Below are 15,690 nucleotides of genomic sequence, written 5' to 3'. Positions count from 1 at the left end.
GGCGACTGGTTAAAACTGCTTATTTCGCTGGATTTAACAATTCTTGGATACATTTGGGATAATGTAAGTACAAAAGTCAGCAAAAATATAACATTGTTCTCGTGTTTTTTTATATATATTTTAATCTAAAAATCTTACATATTGTGCCTTTAACACTATAAATCTGAAGTAGCCCTCCTGTCCATACAGGGCTTTTGAAGGACATCATTTTTTGTGTGTGTGTTTGTGTATGTGTGCGTGTGTGTGTGAGAGAGTTCATGATATAGGGGTGATTTCAGCTTGATTTGGACACATTTTCTAAGTCATTTTAATTGCAAAAAGTGTCCCAATCACCCTGAATTCACCCCTACTGTATATACTGCAGAGGATAGAGCAAGTACAAAAAGAGTATAAAAAGGTTCTACAGTGCAGCACCAGAGCGAGAGCTTCAGTATTACTCTTCTGAACTATTTGGCTCAAACACTCGAACTCTCATTTCTGTTAAGTCTAGAGAAAAGGATAACAGGAAATTCTAATAAGGAACCTGATGTGTAGTCTAAACCAATGCAAACTTTGTCATCTCAACATACAGTACCAGAAAACTCAGAGGAAACAGAACCCATTAGCTTATATCATTGTCATTTTTCATCTACGCAAGGCTCAATAAAAGCATTGTCATAAAACGGATTGTTACTGTGCCTTGAGGTCTCACCAAAAGCACTTAAAGTTATTGTTAATAAAAAATTTAACAGCGTTTCTGTGGAAAAGCACAAGGCAGCATGTAATCTGTTGAAATGTTTATTTGCAGAGAGATGGACATAACATAAGGATGAAGTCAGAATCTCTCTGGTAACATTATTTTGATTCTTTCATGATGCTACTGTAAATGTTAGACCAAATAACAGTCAACAGCCAGGAATTCAAGGCTTGTACTGACCTGCTAGAATACTTTGGTAATTCTGCAATTATAGCTTATTGAACTGTATCGCTTTTAGAGGATGAACAGACTCCACAGACTGAGAGTGAAAGTGTAATTATTTATATAATTGAAGGGTCACAGAAAATGATGGAAATTAACGTTCCCTCTCTCTGAATCTCTGCGGAAAAATAGATAAGAAAAACAGGAAGAGGAAAGGTAAAAACAAATTACTCTGTAGGTTGGATGAGTTGGACTTTCCCAAGCCGAAGAATGACGGGCCCTCTTGGATTTCGGATTTTCTTGACCTCGCTGTTCTTCAGCAGGGAGAAACGGTGTGCCAGATTGAAACCTGCAGATAGGGCGATAAATCCATTTACCACCCCACAGGCTAATGAATCAGTGGACTGCTATTTGACATGTCCTACGCTATGTATCATCTCTGCTGAGGCAATTTTCAATTCATGTCAGGAACCTTAATAGTGTGGCAACTGTGACAGTTTTCAATTCATGTAAGGCCAAAGGAGGAATCTTAATACTGTGAGTATCTATATCTTTCATAGACTGTTTCTTAGACTGCTTTATGGGCAGTTGGACTTTTATTAAGTGTATTAAAAGGCTGGAATGATTACAGATGGCAGTGCATATATAGAGTGAACATCTTTCCCATTTTTGGATATAAAGTGTGCAGAAATAATTGGGTGGTTAATGACATACAAATAGAGTTGAAGCCAGTGTTGAAAATATAAATATATAAAAAAATAAAAATAAATCAAACATAATATATACAGTACATATATTCAAATACAAAATGGTTATTTTAAAATGCAATAATATTTCATAATATTACTGTTTTTACTGTATTCTATGCATTTTAAATTCAATTTAATTTTAATTGAATTTATATATATATATAAAATTAAATTGAATTTAAAATGGACTGCATATATATATATATATATATATATATATATATATATATATATATATATATATATATATATATATATATATATATATATATATATAAAATTAAATTGAATTTAAAATGGACTGCATATATATATATATATATATATATATATATATATATATATATATATATATATATATATATATATATATATGAAGAGTTTGGTTCCAAAACGCGATAAGCAGTTTCCGCCAAAATCAGCATTGTATCTTGGTATTGACAAGTCATTCATTAATTTTGTGCAAAATGCGATATCCGTCGTGTTATTCTGTAATGTTTTCTCCCTTTCTTTCCAAATGTCTCCTTTTTCTGTAGAACGCAATATATCCGCTCTCAACCAATCACAACGCACCTTTCCACACACTGTAAACATTGAAGGCTTTTTTAAAAAGCCATTTTTAATACCAGTGTACTCGGCAAATGTGTTTATTTAACCGTGCGGCGGCGCCAGATACTCTTTAATCGGTAATAACAAATAATTTATAACATTAACAAGATGACCCGTTTAATTAATTTTGGGAGCGACGGCTGAATGTATTTTTATAACCAAAAGATGCTATGTGAAAGTCTGAAACAGAAATTAGTGGTTTTCATCTAGTGGTAAAGAAAACACCTTTTTACTCAGATTAATCGAAATGGAGTTATTGCTTTTTGGAACCAAACTCTTCATATATATTTTACCTATTAATATAATTAAATTGAATTTAAAAAGTCCTTTGTGAATGGGCCCTAAACAGTGTTTCTGCATTTTCATAAACATAAAATTATGAGAATAGGGATAGTTCAGTCAAAATGAAAATTATGTCTTATCGCCATCATTTTGCTCAAACCTCCTATGCTTTTTGAGGCATGATTTGCAGTGAATAATAACTTAAATTTGGTCTGTTCCTCACACAAAGCTATCATATTTCTTTAAAATACTTGCAATATAGTGTACAAGTCATATGGACTAATTTTTTGGTCTTTTTTTGGAGCTGCCAACCATCCACCACCATTTACTTTTGTTGTAAGGAAAAGAGTAGGTTGGACATTCAACTAAATATCTTCTTTTCCTTGGGAGAAGGAAATCATGTGGCATGACTTGAGGGTGAGCACATGACAGAATTTTCATCTCTGGCTTCTTTAAAGAAGATCTATTGGCAGCAGTCTTTACCTGTAATGTTGTGTCTGGCAGTTTGAGGAAACTTCCAGTCTTCTACCTGTATGGACGGGCAGCTGACACCTGTAGAAAAAGAGAAGCAGTCAAGTTGCAGCAGATCTTGTCCTGCCACCTGTGAAAGGTCTTGCATAAAACAACTTGTACAACCAATCATGAAGAGTCCTGTCAAAACTTGGTCCTGAACATGAGGTAAACGAGTTGAGGCATTCAATGATTGTCTGAGGGAGACAGACACCATCTCAGATATAAATGGAGCTAAAAATAACATGCTCTTCTCTGGAGGAATCACTCTCCCAATCTAACTGCATGGTGGCAAAGACAATGACAGGTGGTCTGACACATTCTCAACTGGTGGGCGACATATTAAAAAGACATAAAGTTCATACAATACAATCAAGTAGCCATTTCACTCAGATATACGTCAAAATAGGGAAGAATAGACAACTATAACTTCAGTTTTAAGGCGATATTAAGGAGGCATTAATGGTGGTCCTTGCTCATTTGGTACTCTAGATGAGAAAACTTTAACTAATACCTTTTTTGCCCACAACTATTGTGCAACTTTATGTAAACAAGTTTTCAGGGAGTAAGTTGCATTTAAAATTATGCAAGGGCATTATGAGGGCATTCTCTGCCAATACAAGCCAATTATTCAGAAAGATATCTGCCGATACCAATATATAATTAAAGTAAATAAGCTCCTCTCTAGTGTTTTTTATGTCTAACTAACAAACTGTGAACACTGGATAATTTTCCTGAGGTAAATGCAATGTTAAGTGACATTGCTCTCAAGTTGTTTTATTGATGTCTTTCCGCGGGTGAAACATTGATTGAGCGATTACATGTGACATGATACGTTTGGGCAAGTTGTGTTGTACTATATTTTTCAACGTATCTTTTGATATTCCTGCATGTTTTTTCATGCTATAACTTGTATTGAAGTGGAAGAAAATACTTGCGCTGCCATTTGAACTAAGGCACTACAGCGATCGATCTGTCACATCACATTTAAGAGCATCAAAATGCCATTTATTGCTTGAATTTCGTGATAAAATGGACAGAATTTGAAAGCTGAGACTTCTTATTAGAAGTAACAAAGCACAAAAGATCTTTGTGACTATTGGAATGAAGGCGCACCACAATTAACGTTTATGTAGGAAAAAAAATATGGACCAGGCAATTAAGGTCAAATAGAGCTTGCTTTAATGTTGCTATGTTTTAATTGTTAATGCGTTATTGTCGGATTAACTTTGACAGCCCTAATTTAACATAAGAGATATTTTCTTCACAGTATGAGTTGCAGTCTGACTGCAATCTTTCCAGCCCCCTTTTGATCGAAAGGATATAATCGGCCCTCATAATTGGCTGTTTTTAAACAATCGGCCAATGGCCGATAGTGAAAATAATTGCTTCTATTGGCCAATACTGATTATTGGCCGATACATTGGTACATCCCTACTCTGTATATATCTTTCCATGCCTTTTCTCACGATCCAGAAACACTGAAAAGTTCAGTTTAGGACTAGGTATTTAAAAAAAAAAACTTTTTTTCTTTGTGAAGAAGCATGTCAGAGGTGTCTGAGACAAGAAGAGTTTTTAATCAGCATGGTTTGATTGGCTCAAAGACACATACATCAATCAAAGTGCATTAGCAAGTTACTGCGGTGTAGGGAACTGTCACTTAGAAGTTTCAGAGATCAGATAAGTATGAGAATCTCAAGCAATAAAAGAGAGAAGCAGCTCAGAGCCATCTCGTTGAGCTTCTAGTGGCGGAGGAGAGCAGGTGATGGGTTTTCCAACTCGTATTCTTGCCCTGTCAAGTTACAAAGAGCTCTTTTTAAATCTACAACACCTGAATCTCTCCACAGCCAACTCAGCACATACAGATAGGGAGGAAATGTCTCCAACAAAAACTTATCTGACAGATAAAGTATTCATTTTGAATTGTTCTCGCATTTTCAATTTTTGAAATCAGACAGACTCTGCTAAACCCCTTTTCTTCTTGGTTCTACAAAGCCCCTCTGCTTCACACTGCAAAAAGGCGGGATTAAGATGCGGAGATGTCAGGGAGGAGATAGGAAAGCTGGAGGCGGCTCTCGCTCCTGAGGCGATGATGGAAAGTTGAATGCAGGGGGAGGAGAAGTGCATTTCACATGCATGGAGAACAGACACGTCATCAAGCATTGCAGACAGGGTTAGAATTTGAAGTGGAGTGAAAGTTTCTGAGGTTTAGGATTTCTTACGTTAAGAGTCAGCATTCTTTTAATTTAGAGATATGTAGCTGTACAAGCTGCTTCACTGTTAGACTCTTTTGAGGTCCTTAGAAATAAAAAATCCTTCACTTGCAAAAAGAATGAAATATAAAAAACACATCCATTTTTATAGAGGGTAGAAGAAAAATGTTGTGATAAAAAAAATTTCACCTTGCCTGGATTCAGTCAAAATGTCTCCTCATTAACATTATCTGGAAAGCTCATATATGTGAAATACTGTGTCTTACCCTTGTTCAGATTCACTCCTGCGGCCACTGCTCTATTTGTCCCTGATTGCATATTGTTTATTGTATATTTTTAGGTCTCAAAATTGGCCTGAAGAAACTCATTAAGGAGAAAGTCAATTGGGGATTTTCACAGCTGGGGGTGAGAAACGACATCCCAGAGATGCCATCCACACTGTGAAATGCAAGCCCAGGGTAATTGGAGGTGGCTGAATGTGGGAATGTGGATTAGTTTGTTAGCTCAAGCAATCATGCATCACTTTTAAATCAGTTTTAAATGGTGATGAAATAGTAAATGGTGCAATCAGAACAAAAATGCACAAGGGAAAAAGTAAGTCACATCAAATATTTTGGCTGTTTGATACACACTCCGAACCACTGATTTGAAACAAAAGATTCGTAAAGCTTTGAAGCTTCATGAAGCAGTGTTTTGAAATCGCCCACCACTAGATATTGTTGAATAAAGTCGTTATTTTGTTTTTTGGCACACAAAAAGTATTCTCGTTGCTTCATAACATTAAGGTTGAACCACTGTAGTCACATGAACTGTTTTAAATACGTCTTTAGTAGCTTTTCTGGGCATTGAAAGTGTTAATTGTCTTGCTGTCAATGCAGGCCTCACTAAGCCATCGGATTTGATCAAAAATACCTTAATTTGTGTTCCAAAGATGAATGAAGGTCTTACGGGTGTGGAGCGACTTGAGTAAGTAATAAATGACAGAATTTTCATTTTTGGGTGAACTAACCCTTTAAAAATGACCAAATATGGTTTGATTGAAGTCATCAAACAAATCTTGGATTTGACTGTTGAATGTTTGAAAAGAGGTTTAGCCTTAAACATAAAAAGACAGTGTACTCATATTATCAATCTGCACTATTTTTGGCATAAGAAGCACTAATGGAAACAGAGGTTTATATGCTAATATTTCAGTAGATGTGTGGCTACATTCAGCCAGACTTGCATTATTATAATAAGAAGAAGATAAAGCAGCATTATTATATAATACATAAAAGGTGTTGACATTTCTCACTCCTGCATCAAACCCCACAGAGACCCAGCATGAGAAGAGCCTAACAAGCAAAAGTGCAAAAACAACATGTATTAAAGAGTATAAAGTGATGAATGATATCAAACAAGTTCTTACAAACTTTAAACTGGAGATTTCTGCCTCAAAACAAGCAGAGCTTCTCATGTTTCCTCACATTATTAGGGCACAAGCCAGTCTTGTATGAAACCACTAGCCAGTAGTTTCTGAAGGACTTCAAAACTTCTGAAACTTCTTAAAAATTAGACTAATTACTCTGAGGATATAAATTGCCATTTGAAAATCAAAAGTATAAATACTGAGGCACCACCACTTACTACTCGATTCTGCTGTATGAGAAAGTAAGGAGAAAGATGAGAAGGTCCCAAATTTCCATAACTATATTTTTGAGAAACAGCCCTGGCAGTCTTGAGAACAAGGCATGGCATCGCTCTTTAAACACTGAGCCATTTTCCACAAGTCCTTGTTCTTTCATGCTTTTTTCCCCCCTCCTTTTTTCATTTTAAGTATTACCAGACCTTATAAAAGTACAACATTTGAATGGAAATTGTAAAATAAGGAGCAATGAGTACTTTTGGCTGACTCAAGCTTGCCTAGTTGGCATACAGATACAGCAAATGTAAGCACAGAAGGCTTCACTAAAGAGTGCATTCAGTTAAACAATGATAGTTGGGCATTCGGATTCATTTGGAATATGACACTTACATTTGTTTGCTCTATTAATGGATAGTTCACCCAAAAAGTAAGCTACTGACATGATTTACTCACCTTCATGTTGTTCAAAACGTATGACTTTTATTTTTTCTGTGGAAAGCAAAAGGAGATGTTTTAAAGAATGGTGCTGGTCAATCTTTTTCATGCAAATATGATGCTGATTGAGACTTTTAAGCTTCATTGTGCAAAAATACAACAAAGTATCATAAAAGTGGCCCTACAACATCTGCTTCAGTTGTATTAGATGAATTCTTGAGAGAATCTGTGACACATAATTCATGAACAAATTTTCAGTAAATCCCTTTATCTGGTTCACAAACCAATCTGAATGCTTTATTCGTGAATCAAAGTGGTTCTTAAGTTCATCTGATTTATTGATCCATTTGCAGTGGTTCTCTAGTTCAGTGGATAACCACTTTAATGTTGGTGTGTTTCTAACACAAAACTATGACTGTAAAGATGTGGTATATAGTGCACCAACACTTTTATTGTGCTTTTAAAGCATATCATGCTTTCTGAAGCTTGAAAGTGTCAGTCTCCATGACGACTAACAATGGCGACCAGTACACTTCTTCAAAATATCTCCTTTCATGTTCCATCAAATCCTATGGGTTTAGAATGACATGCAGGTTAGTAAATGATAGTAGAATTTTAATTTTTGACTGAAGTACCCCTCTAACTATTCCTTTAAATATTCATAATGTTATGTTGGAAGTACTATGAATTAAACATACAGAATCTTAGCTGTCTGAACTAGCCTTTGACAAAGTCATCCTTTGATTTGGAGACCAGGCCCTTACCTTCAGCTGATGCCAGTCGACCCCCGTGACCCAAGCAGATGGTGAGAAGCACCAGAGAGGAGCAGATGACCCTCATGACTCCCTCCTTCAGCTCCTAACCACGATAAAAAAAGATTAAGTGAACAGGTGAGAGAAACCAAGACCAATATAAATAATCAGGAAACAGGTGTGTTAAGAAATACTGTTCTAAGCTCATTCTCAATGACACAGCCATTTAATACCATACGTCTTTTACATTTAATACCATACGTCTGCAATAAAAGAGCTTCGAAATAATTGCTGGAAAGTGTAAGAAAGCTTGTGGGAGCAGTCATAATCAATACAGCGGTTAAAGGCCAGATTAATAATGGTGCCTAAAGGGTTGGATGGGTGCTTTTAGAGTATAAATTGCGCTAATGATCCAAAGCATTTCCAATAAAGCTTTGTAACCCTTGACGTTTGGCGATTATCATTACAGTGTCCATCTGTCCCTTTCAGTAACAGTGTCATCTCTCACATACACAGAAACACAACGCTTCTCCACAATGAATACTGAATAATGCACAGTACACTGCCTACTATTAAAACAATAATAATATGTAAAACAGAAGCCATTATTCCACTCTAAATGTTTCAATCTGTGCAGGAACTCATCAAATTTCATGTTTAATTCTTGAAGAGGCGTCCAGATATCATCTTGGAAATAAAAAGGTTGATTTGCATTTTTAATCCCATTTTGTGAAGAAATCAAATAAATAAGTCATAAAAAATATGGTAAAACATTATATTACTTCTGGTTCATCTATCACATTGGAAATAAAAGTAGAGCATATTGCATTATGGGATACAGTATACATAAGGTTATCCAAGTAGGCTACTACTGTTCAAACGATTGGGTATAAGCAAAGTCCCTTTAAGACAAGTCATTTCACTCGGCGGCCATCTTTGAAACGCCTCTCGGGCATCCTGGGCATCATGCAATCTCTTTGAATGGGGAAACATCAAATTCTCCAAAACTGTTTGCCAACCTTACGATTAAATTTCATATCTGAAATCACCAATGAAATCTAACAACAACCGGCTCATAAATTTAGTTTCTAAACGCTCGAATCATGACAAAAAAACAAACAACAAAAAAAAAAAATTAAGGCTGGATCAAGCTAACGCGCATGCGCAGACCTAAATGCGCGTCTCTTTGGAGGCGCGCTTCTGTTTCTATAGAAACCGGTGATTCTAACGGCCGCTGAAGTGACGCGATGACTTTACCAGTCGGCGATTGGCTCTTATTTAGAAGGCGGGACTTATTCCGCTTCTCCCATTCAAAACAACACGAGTGACACGTCTTGTGTTATTCTGTAGTCTTTGGTATAAGTTAGATTCTTGTGCTCAAGAAGGCTGCATTTATTTGATTAAAATACAACTGTTTTCTATTTTAATAATATCATTTTTTGTCATTTTCAGCATCATTAGGCTACTCCAGTCTTCACTGTCACATGATCCTTCAGAAATCATTCTAAGACACATTTATTATCATAATCAATGTTGAAAACAGTTGAGATATGTTTTTGTTGAAACTGCAATATATATTTTGCTCTCTCTCTCTCTCTCTCTCTCTCTCTCTCTCTCTCTCTCTCTATATATATATATATATATATATATATATATATGAATGCATTTTGAACTTTCTATTTATCAAAGGATCCTGAGAAAAAATAAATAAATATATATATATATATATATATATATATATATATATATATATATATATATATATATATATATATATATATATATATATATATATTTATTTATTTTATTTTTTTCTCAGGATCCTTTGATAAATAGAAAGTTCAAAATGCATTCATTTGAAATAGAAATCTTTTGTCACATTTTAAATGTCTTTACTGTCACTTTTGATCAATTTATTTGCATCCTTGCTGGATAATTTCTTTAAATAACAAGAACAACAACTAAAGGTACTGACTCCAAACTTTTGAACTGTAATGTACAATGGACTATATAGTGCAGAAACAATAAGAGTAGCAAGGTAGTATGGTATTCTGAACATAGCAATAATATAGTGCAAAAAAAATAAATAAATAAATAAAAAAAATAGCTGTTTAAATTATTTAAACACACAAAACACATGTTGGGTACTCATGCTTTATAGGGACAACTGTAAAATCGAAGAGTGAAATTAATGAAATGAAATGAGTTTGTTTCACTCAAATAATAAGGAAAGTTTGTTGTACTTAATAGAAAAATGTTGTGTGAACTCAAAATTTCATTGTAGTAAGTGGAACTTAAAGGGTTAGTTCACCCAAAAATGAAAATTCTGTCATTTATTTCTCACCCTCATGCCGTTCCACACCCGTAAGACCTTCGTTAATCTTCCGAACACAAATTAAAATCGCTGGCTATGGAGGCCTCATGGAGCCATTGGATTTCAACAAAAATATCTTAATTTGCATTCCGAAGATGAACGAAGGTCTTACGGGTTTGGAACGACATGAGGGTGAGTAATAAATGACAGAATTTTCATTTTTGGGTGAACTAACCCTTTAATATGATTGAGTTGAGCTGCAACATGCTTTGCATCAGACTGTATAAGTAAATGTTGAAATTAAGTGTTATTTTTTTCATTCGCTATTTACACGGTGGAATTTGCAATTGTAAAAACTGAATGCTTCTCTAGCAGACCATCTACGGGACAAGCCGGATTCCACCAAAACATTATCTTATGCACACAATAATAATCTTTTACATTGTAATCCTTTTATTTTTAATATTTGGCATGTTTGTGTGCTGCTGCGCATCCCTGGTGTGTAACAAGCAGAGTGTTTGCGCATTGCGCACCCACCTATAGGCGCATATCAATAATATAAAAAATATTGCACCATTGGCTTTAGACCAGGTTTCAGTTGGTCAATGGCGCAGTCCATTTCAGTTGTCTCAAAATAGCAGCGCACCAACAATGCACCTGAACACACCTCATTTCCAGATCAGCACACCCATGGGTGCACAAATGGGTGCAAATGCATTTGCTATATAAACAAAATCGCGCAGTACATGAAAATGATAACTGTGTTGGGCTGAAACTAGCAAAAAAACATTTACGTCGCGCCTGGCGCCACATTGCGCCACATGTATGATAGGGCCCAAAAATTGCAATTTCTACTAACTAAAAAAAATGAGTTAGTTTACTTAAATGTTTTCAGGTAATAAGTTTGCTCAAATGTTTTGAGTATTCTGAACTTATCGAGTTTTACAGTGTAGACATGATGATTTTTATACTGTACAAACTGTATATTCTATCCCCTAACCCTAAACCCATCACAGAAAACTTTCTTTACATTATTTATTTATTTTTATTTTTTTACAATTTTTACATTTTCAAAAAACATAATTCTGTATGATTTATAAGATGTTTTCCTCATGGGGACAAAAAATGTCCCCACAAGGACAAAGATTTTAGATATTGCCATCATTGCGGGGACATTTTGACCCCATTACATAGGGTTTAGCAGGACTACACACACACACGAACACACACAAAGAATTCCGTTTTCCCTTGCTATTAAATATAAGAAATGTTCTTATGTGTACAAATGATTTATGTGTAATATCTTTCAGTGCATATGTAATATTTCAGCATCTGTAATTGCTTGTAACATGAAAATGAAACTAAACAGACGATAAAGTACATCTCAAACACGTTTATAGGTGTTCACAAAACCAACACCACCTCACTTCCCTCTTTACAGACATGCTGTTCACTCAAAGTGACCCTCACTGGCATGTCTGGACATGAACCTGTCAGAGTGATGTATTAGTCAGAACGCCCGAGGGACAAGGTCTTCTCCTCGGCCTTTAATGGCTTTCTTGTAAATTTCAGCTTGTCGGTGATGTTTGTGCAGGCTACACCTAATCTGCATCCTCCGACTGAGGTCACACCACCTGTAGGCGCTATACCAGTTGAGACGCCGAAAGTGATGGTGTCATGCGAAATAACACCACCCCAGAGTATACACTATCACCTGAAGATGAGAAACGCTCTACCTTTCTTTCACCGGCCACCTGCACGTCTGTTTGTATCATTCCTTTTCAGTTATTTACAAAGCTCTACCTCACTTCTCACCACAAAATCAACAGTGTTCTAGTAAACAAGACAACATCCATTTCAGGTGAGCAAGGCGGAGATACTCCATTACCTGTATTCAATGCCTCTGGGCAATTTCTCATTACCATTCACTTCCACGCACAGAAAAAGGAATGGAAATTAAAGCTTGTGCTTGTTTTGTTCCCATTTCACTCTGTTTGCTGTGCAGCGAGAACAGCTGGACCGCGCAGATAAAGGAAAGAGTCTCTCTCGCATTCTGTCTTGGCTCAGTGCCTGGAAATCTGAAGTGAATGTCTATAGTTGAAATGGCAAAAAGCACTAGTTAGGGAATCAAGTATGTGGGCTACAAATGACAATTCATAGCGTTTCAATGAAAGATTGATCGTTACACTCAATCTATGCATGCGAAAACAATAATCCGGGACCATCTAAGAGAATGGCTAAAAGTGACGATGTGATTTTTAATAAACAAGCGCTTTAATTAGCTATTGTTAAAACGTCTACAGTCATTTTGTTTTGCAGACCGCTGACAGGAAGGAGGCTGTCAAGAAGCCGCGTAGTGTGTTGTTTTCATGTCAGAGCCTGAGAGCTCAGGGAAAGAGGGAGTGTTAGACTCTCTCTCTCTCTCTCTTCAGAACAGTGCAAACAAGCGACAAACGGTATTCTTATTTCATGAAGGTCTTTAATGCTGTCAGCTATTCGCTGGGTTATAAATCACTATTTTGGAGGTGCTAAAAATGTAACTGGTTTGAAAACCTAATGATATGACATCATAAACATCCTAAAAGGTTAAACAGAAAGGCTGAACCTGGTGCATATACCCAAATTTTCAGCACAGACCATTTGGATACAGGAACCTGGGAGTTAGAGAGACACTTCAAACACATGCAGGGAGCAATCCAGAGAGATTTATAATCGGGTCTGTGGCATTTGTAATCATGTCTGCGGCACTGTTTAACCTTCAATTACATCTGTTTTGCAATCATTCTTTTCCAAAGGAGCATTTATCTCTTTTTTTTTTCTGCTTCTCACTCAAGGAGACTGGAATTGGTTTGCTTGAAGCTTGAAGCTTGAAACTAAATCGAATTCTTAATGGAACATATGCCAAATTCACCAAATGGGAATAGTCTGTGTCCACAAGTTATGTCTCCTCACCTTGTCTCCCCCTGCATTAAACCAGATGGTTTTACCATCAGATTGAGCATGCATTTTTTCCACTCCCACGGGCTGATTTTGAAAAAAAAAAAATCCCTGTGTGTACCCTAGGCAGAGAGTGTGCTGAGAAGGTTTAGAAAGAGATCATGAATGAACTATGGTCTGTATCAAATTTTTCATGCCAGAGGGTTGCATGAAAGAACTGTCCTTCACATTACACTTAAGCTGCATCGTGACACGCAATGCCTGTTCGGAAATTATCAGAGAGAAGTGTGAGATTGCACAGCTGCACACTGCAGATGCTTCCAAGCCTTCTCTTCTTCTCATACAGACATCATCACAGGGATGTGATTATATTCCAAACGTTATTGTGACACGCAGCTGTCCAGATGTGCGTGTGGAAAGAGCAGCGCTCATTCTGTCTCATTTTTCCTTTTGTATATAACTTTAAACAATACTAAATAAACTGTGATTTGTATTAATGTAAAAGCCAAAACCAGTGTAGGTAATATTATTAATAGCCAGAATTCCCTCTTTTTGTTGTTGTTTTATTATACAGTTGCGATTTATTTCTTAGTGTGTGCATAATTTTTTTATATTTGTAAAAAAAAAAAAAAAAAAAAAAAAAAAAGTTGTTCATTACAAATCAATATTTCCCGTCATACTGTTTGTGTTAAATTGAGCAAAATAATATATATATTATACACACACACACACACACACACACACACACACGAAGTAAAGAAAAGTCGACGCTATCAGAATACCCTGAGCGCGCGCGTTATCACGCTCTACCGCTTGGGGGCCACGTTTAGGGCAACAAGTCAAAAACTTTTTACCAGAAACCAAAGTGGTCAAAAGTGCAATAGCAAAAAATTTTAAATTAAATTAAATACATATTTGGACTAACTGCATGTGGAGTATAACATGTGCCAAATGAAATAAAAACAGCAGTAAAAAAAAAAAAAAAAAAAAAAACAGTGTGAACCGCACATTTGAATAATGAAGGAAATAGCCTAAATTTAAACGGCTATATAACTAATATCTGATATGAACGAAACATTCCTATCATTTGCATCCTCACAAAGCATGAAACGCGTGATTATATGCATACAGTAGCCTATATTGATAAATAAATTACGTCAAATATGGAATAGGCTGCAAATGTCACGTTTCAGACGTAAATAGCCTATAACTAATGAAAAAAAAAAAAAAACTAAACTATATCTCCCTGGGGGGGTTGCAAGGATCCTTGTCATCGTAAAGATTCCCCATATGATAGAGCAAAAAAAAAAAAACGTAATTTTACCTTCTGCGATCGTTAATCCAATGAATTATGGCCACATTAATCCACAGAAACTGTTCTTAGTGTAATCCAGTTTGCTGAAAGAGCTTCCAAGAGTCCTCTCCTGCGTGGATAAAGTTTTTGCCTGGGAGTTCTCCTTCTCCAACTCTTTTCTCCCCTCCCCTCACAGTTGTTTTAATAAACTTTCCCCTCTCTGTCGTTTCTTGATGGGAGAATCTCCAGGATACGCGCGATGACATCATCAGCTGAAGTGTGTGGAAACGCGCCGCAGGCTTTTCTTTCCGCTGCCGCCTCCCACAAGTCCTGCTTTGTTTGATTCCCCCTTTTCAACTATGATTCCACGGCTGAGGAACTTATCTGAGGTCATGGTAAATGCAGACATCGTTGTGGGTTAGACAGGTCATCGGTGACTGAAAACCAAAGACAACATATTACAAAGTGCTGCCACAGTTTTGATGGTAACCAATCTGCAAAAAGTCGTCTGGTCCTTGTTCTGTTGTTTTGGCTTTGGCGGTAAACATGTGGATTGAATTGTATTTGTTTCCTGTAACTATACTATACGTTTTTAATCGAAATAAGTAGCTGACCCCTATAAAGTTCACTATGGTAATTCATAACTTTCTGCAAAAACATTCCCAGTGTCCAAATATGCATATTTAAGTAAAAGCAGTATGTAAAATGAGTATGATATCTGAATACACTATTGATGAAACAGTACCTGGAGGACATGCTGCTCCCACTTTGAGATGTCCAACCACTTTTCCCATAAGGCCATTGGAGCTGAAGAGTTGTTGTGCTTTGGCTATTTGATAGTTTACAGTGATATAATGCTGAAATATAATGCTGTTTTAGAAGCACAACATGTATGGGTAATTATTGGCAAACTACAATATGAAAGTATTACAAATTATTCGGAAATATGAATCTAATGCCACAAACAATAATCCTTCACAACAATCAAAGTTTCTCATTGAAAATGAATGTTAGCAGTACTTGTTAGTTAGTACTTGACCAATCAGTTAAAAGTTTCTTCAAAGAAGCTAAAA

At 36.0% G+C, this 15,690-nt stretch overlaps 1 protein-coding gene across 3 annotated transcripts in view; it reads right to left on the bottom strand.

The window, feature by feature from the left end:
* Positions 1 to 14,791, bottom strand: part of col16a1 (collagen, type XVI, alpha 1) — a 101,403-nt gene extending 86,612 nt beyond the window's left edge. For all 3 annotated transcript variants that reach the window (XM_067361395.1, XM_067361397.1, XM_067361396.1), the window contains exons 1-4: positions 14,648 to 14,791; positions 8,085 to 8,178; positions 3,022 to 3,090; positions 1,130 to 1,247 (exon numbers count right to left, since the gene is read on the bottom strand). In XM_067361395.1, coding sequence (XP_067217496.1) covers positions 1,130 to 1,247; positions 3,022 to 3,090; positions 8,085 to 8,160 — 263 coding nt within the window. In that variant the 5' untranslated portion in view covers positions 8,161 to 8,178; positions 14,648 to 14,791. The remainder of the gene's footprint in view (positions 1 to 1,129; positions 1,248 to 3,021; positions 3,091 to 8,084; positions 8,179 to 14,647) is intronic.
* Positions 14,792 to 15,690: the final 899 nt, after the last annotated feature.

Source organism: Chanodichthys erythropterus, chromosome 15 (genome assembly GCF_024489055.1).
Source record: "Chanodichthys erythropterus isolate Z2021 chromosome 15, ASM2448905v1, whole genome shotgun sequence".
Classification (NCBI taxonomy): Eukaryota; Metazoa; Chordata; class Actinopteri; order Cypriniformes; family Xenocyprididae; genus Chanodichthys; species Chanodichthys erythropterus.
This window is presented reverse-complemented; position numbering and strand designations above follow the sequence as displayed.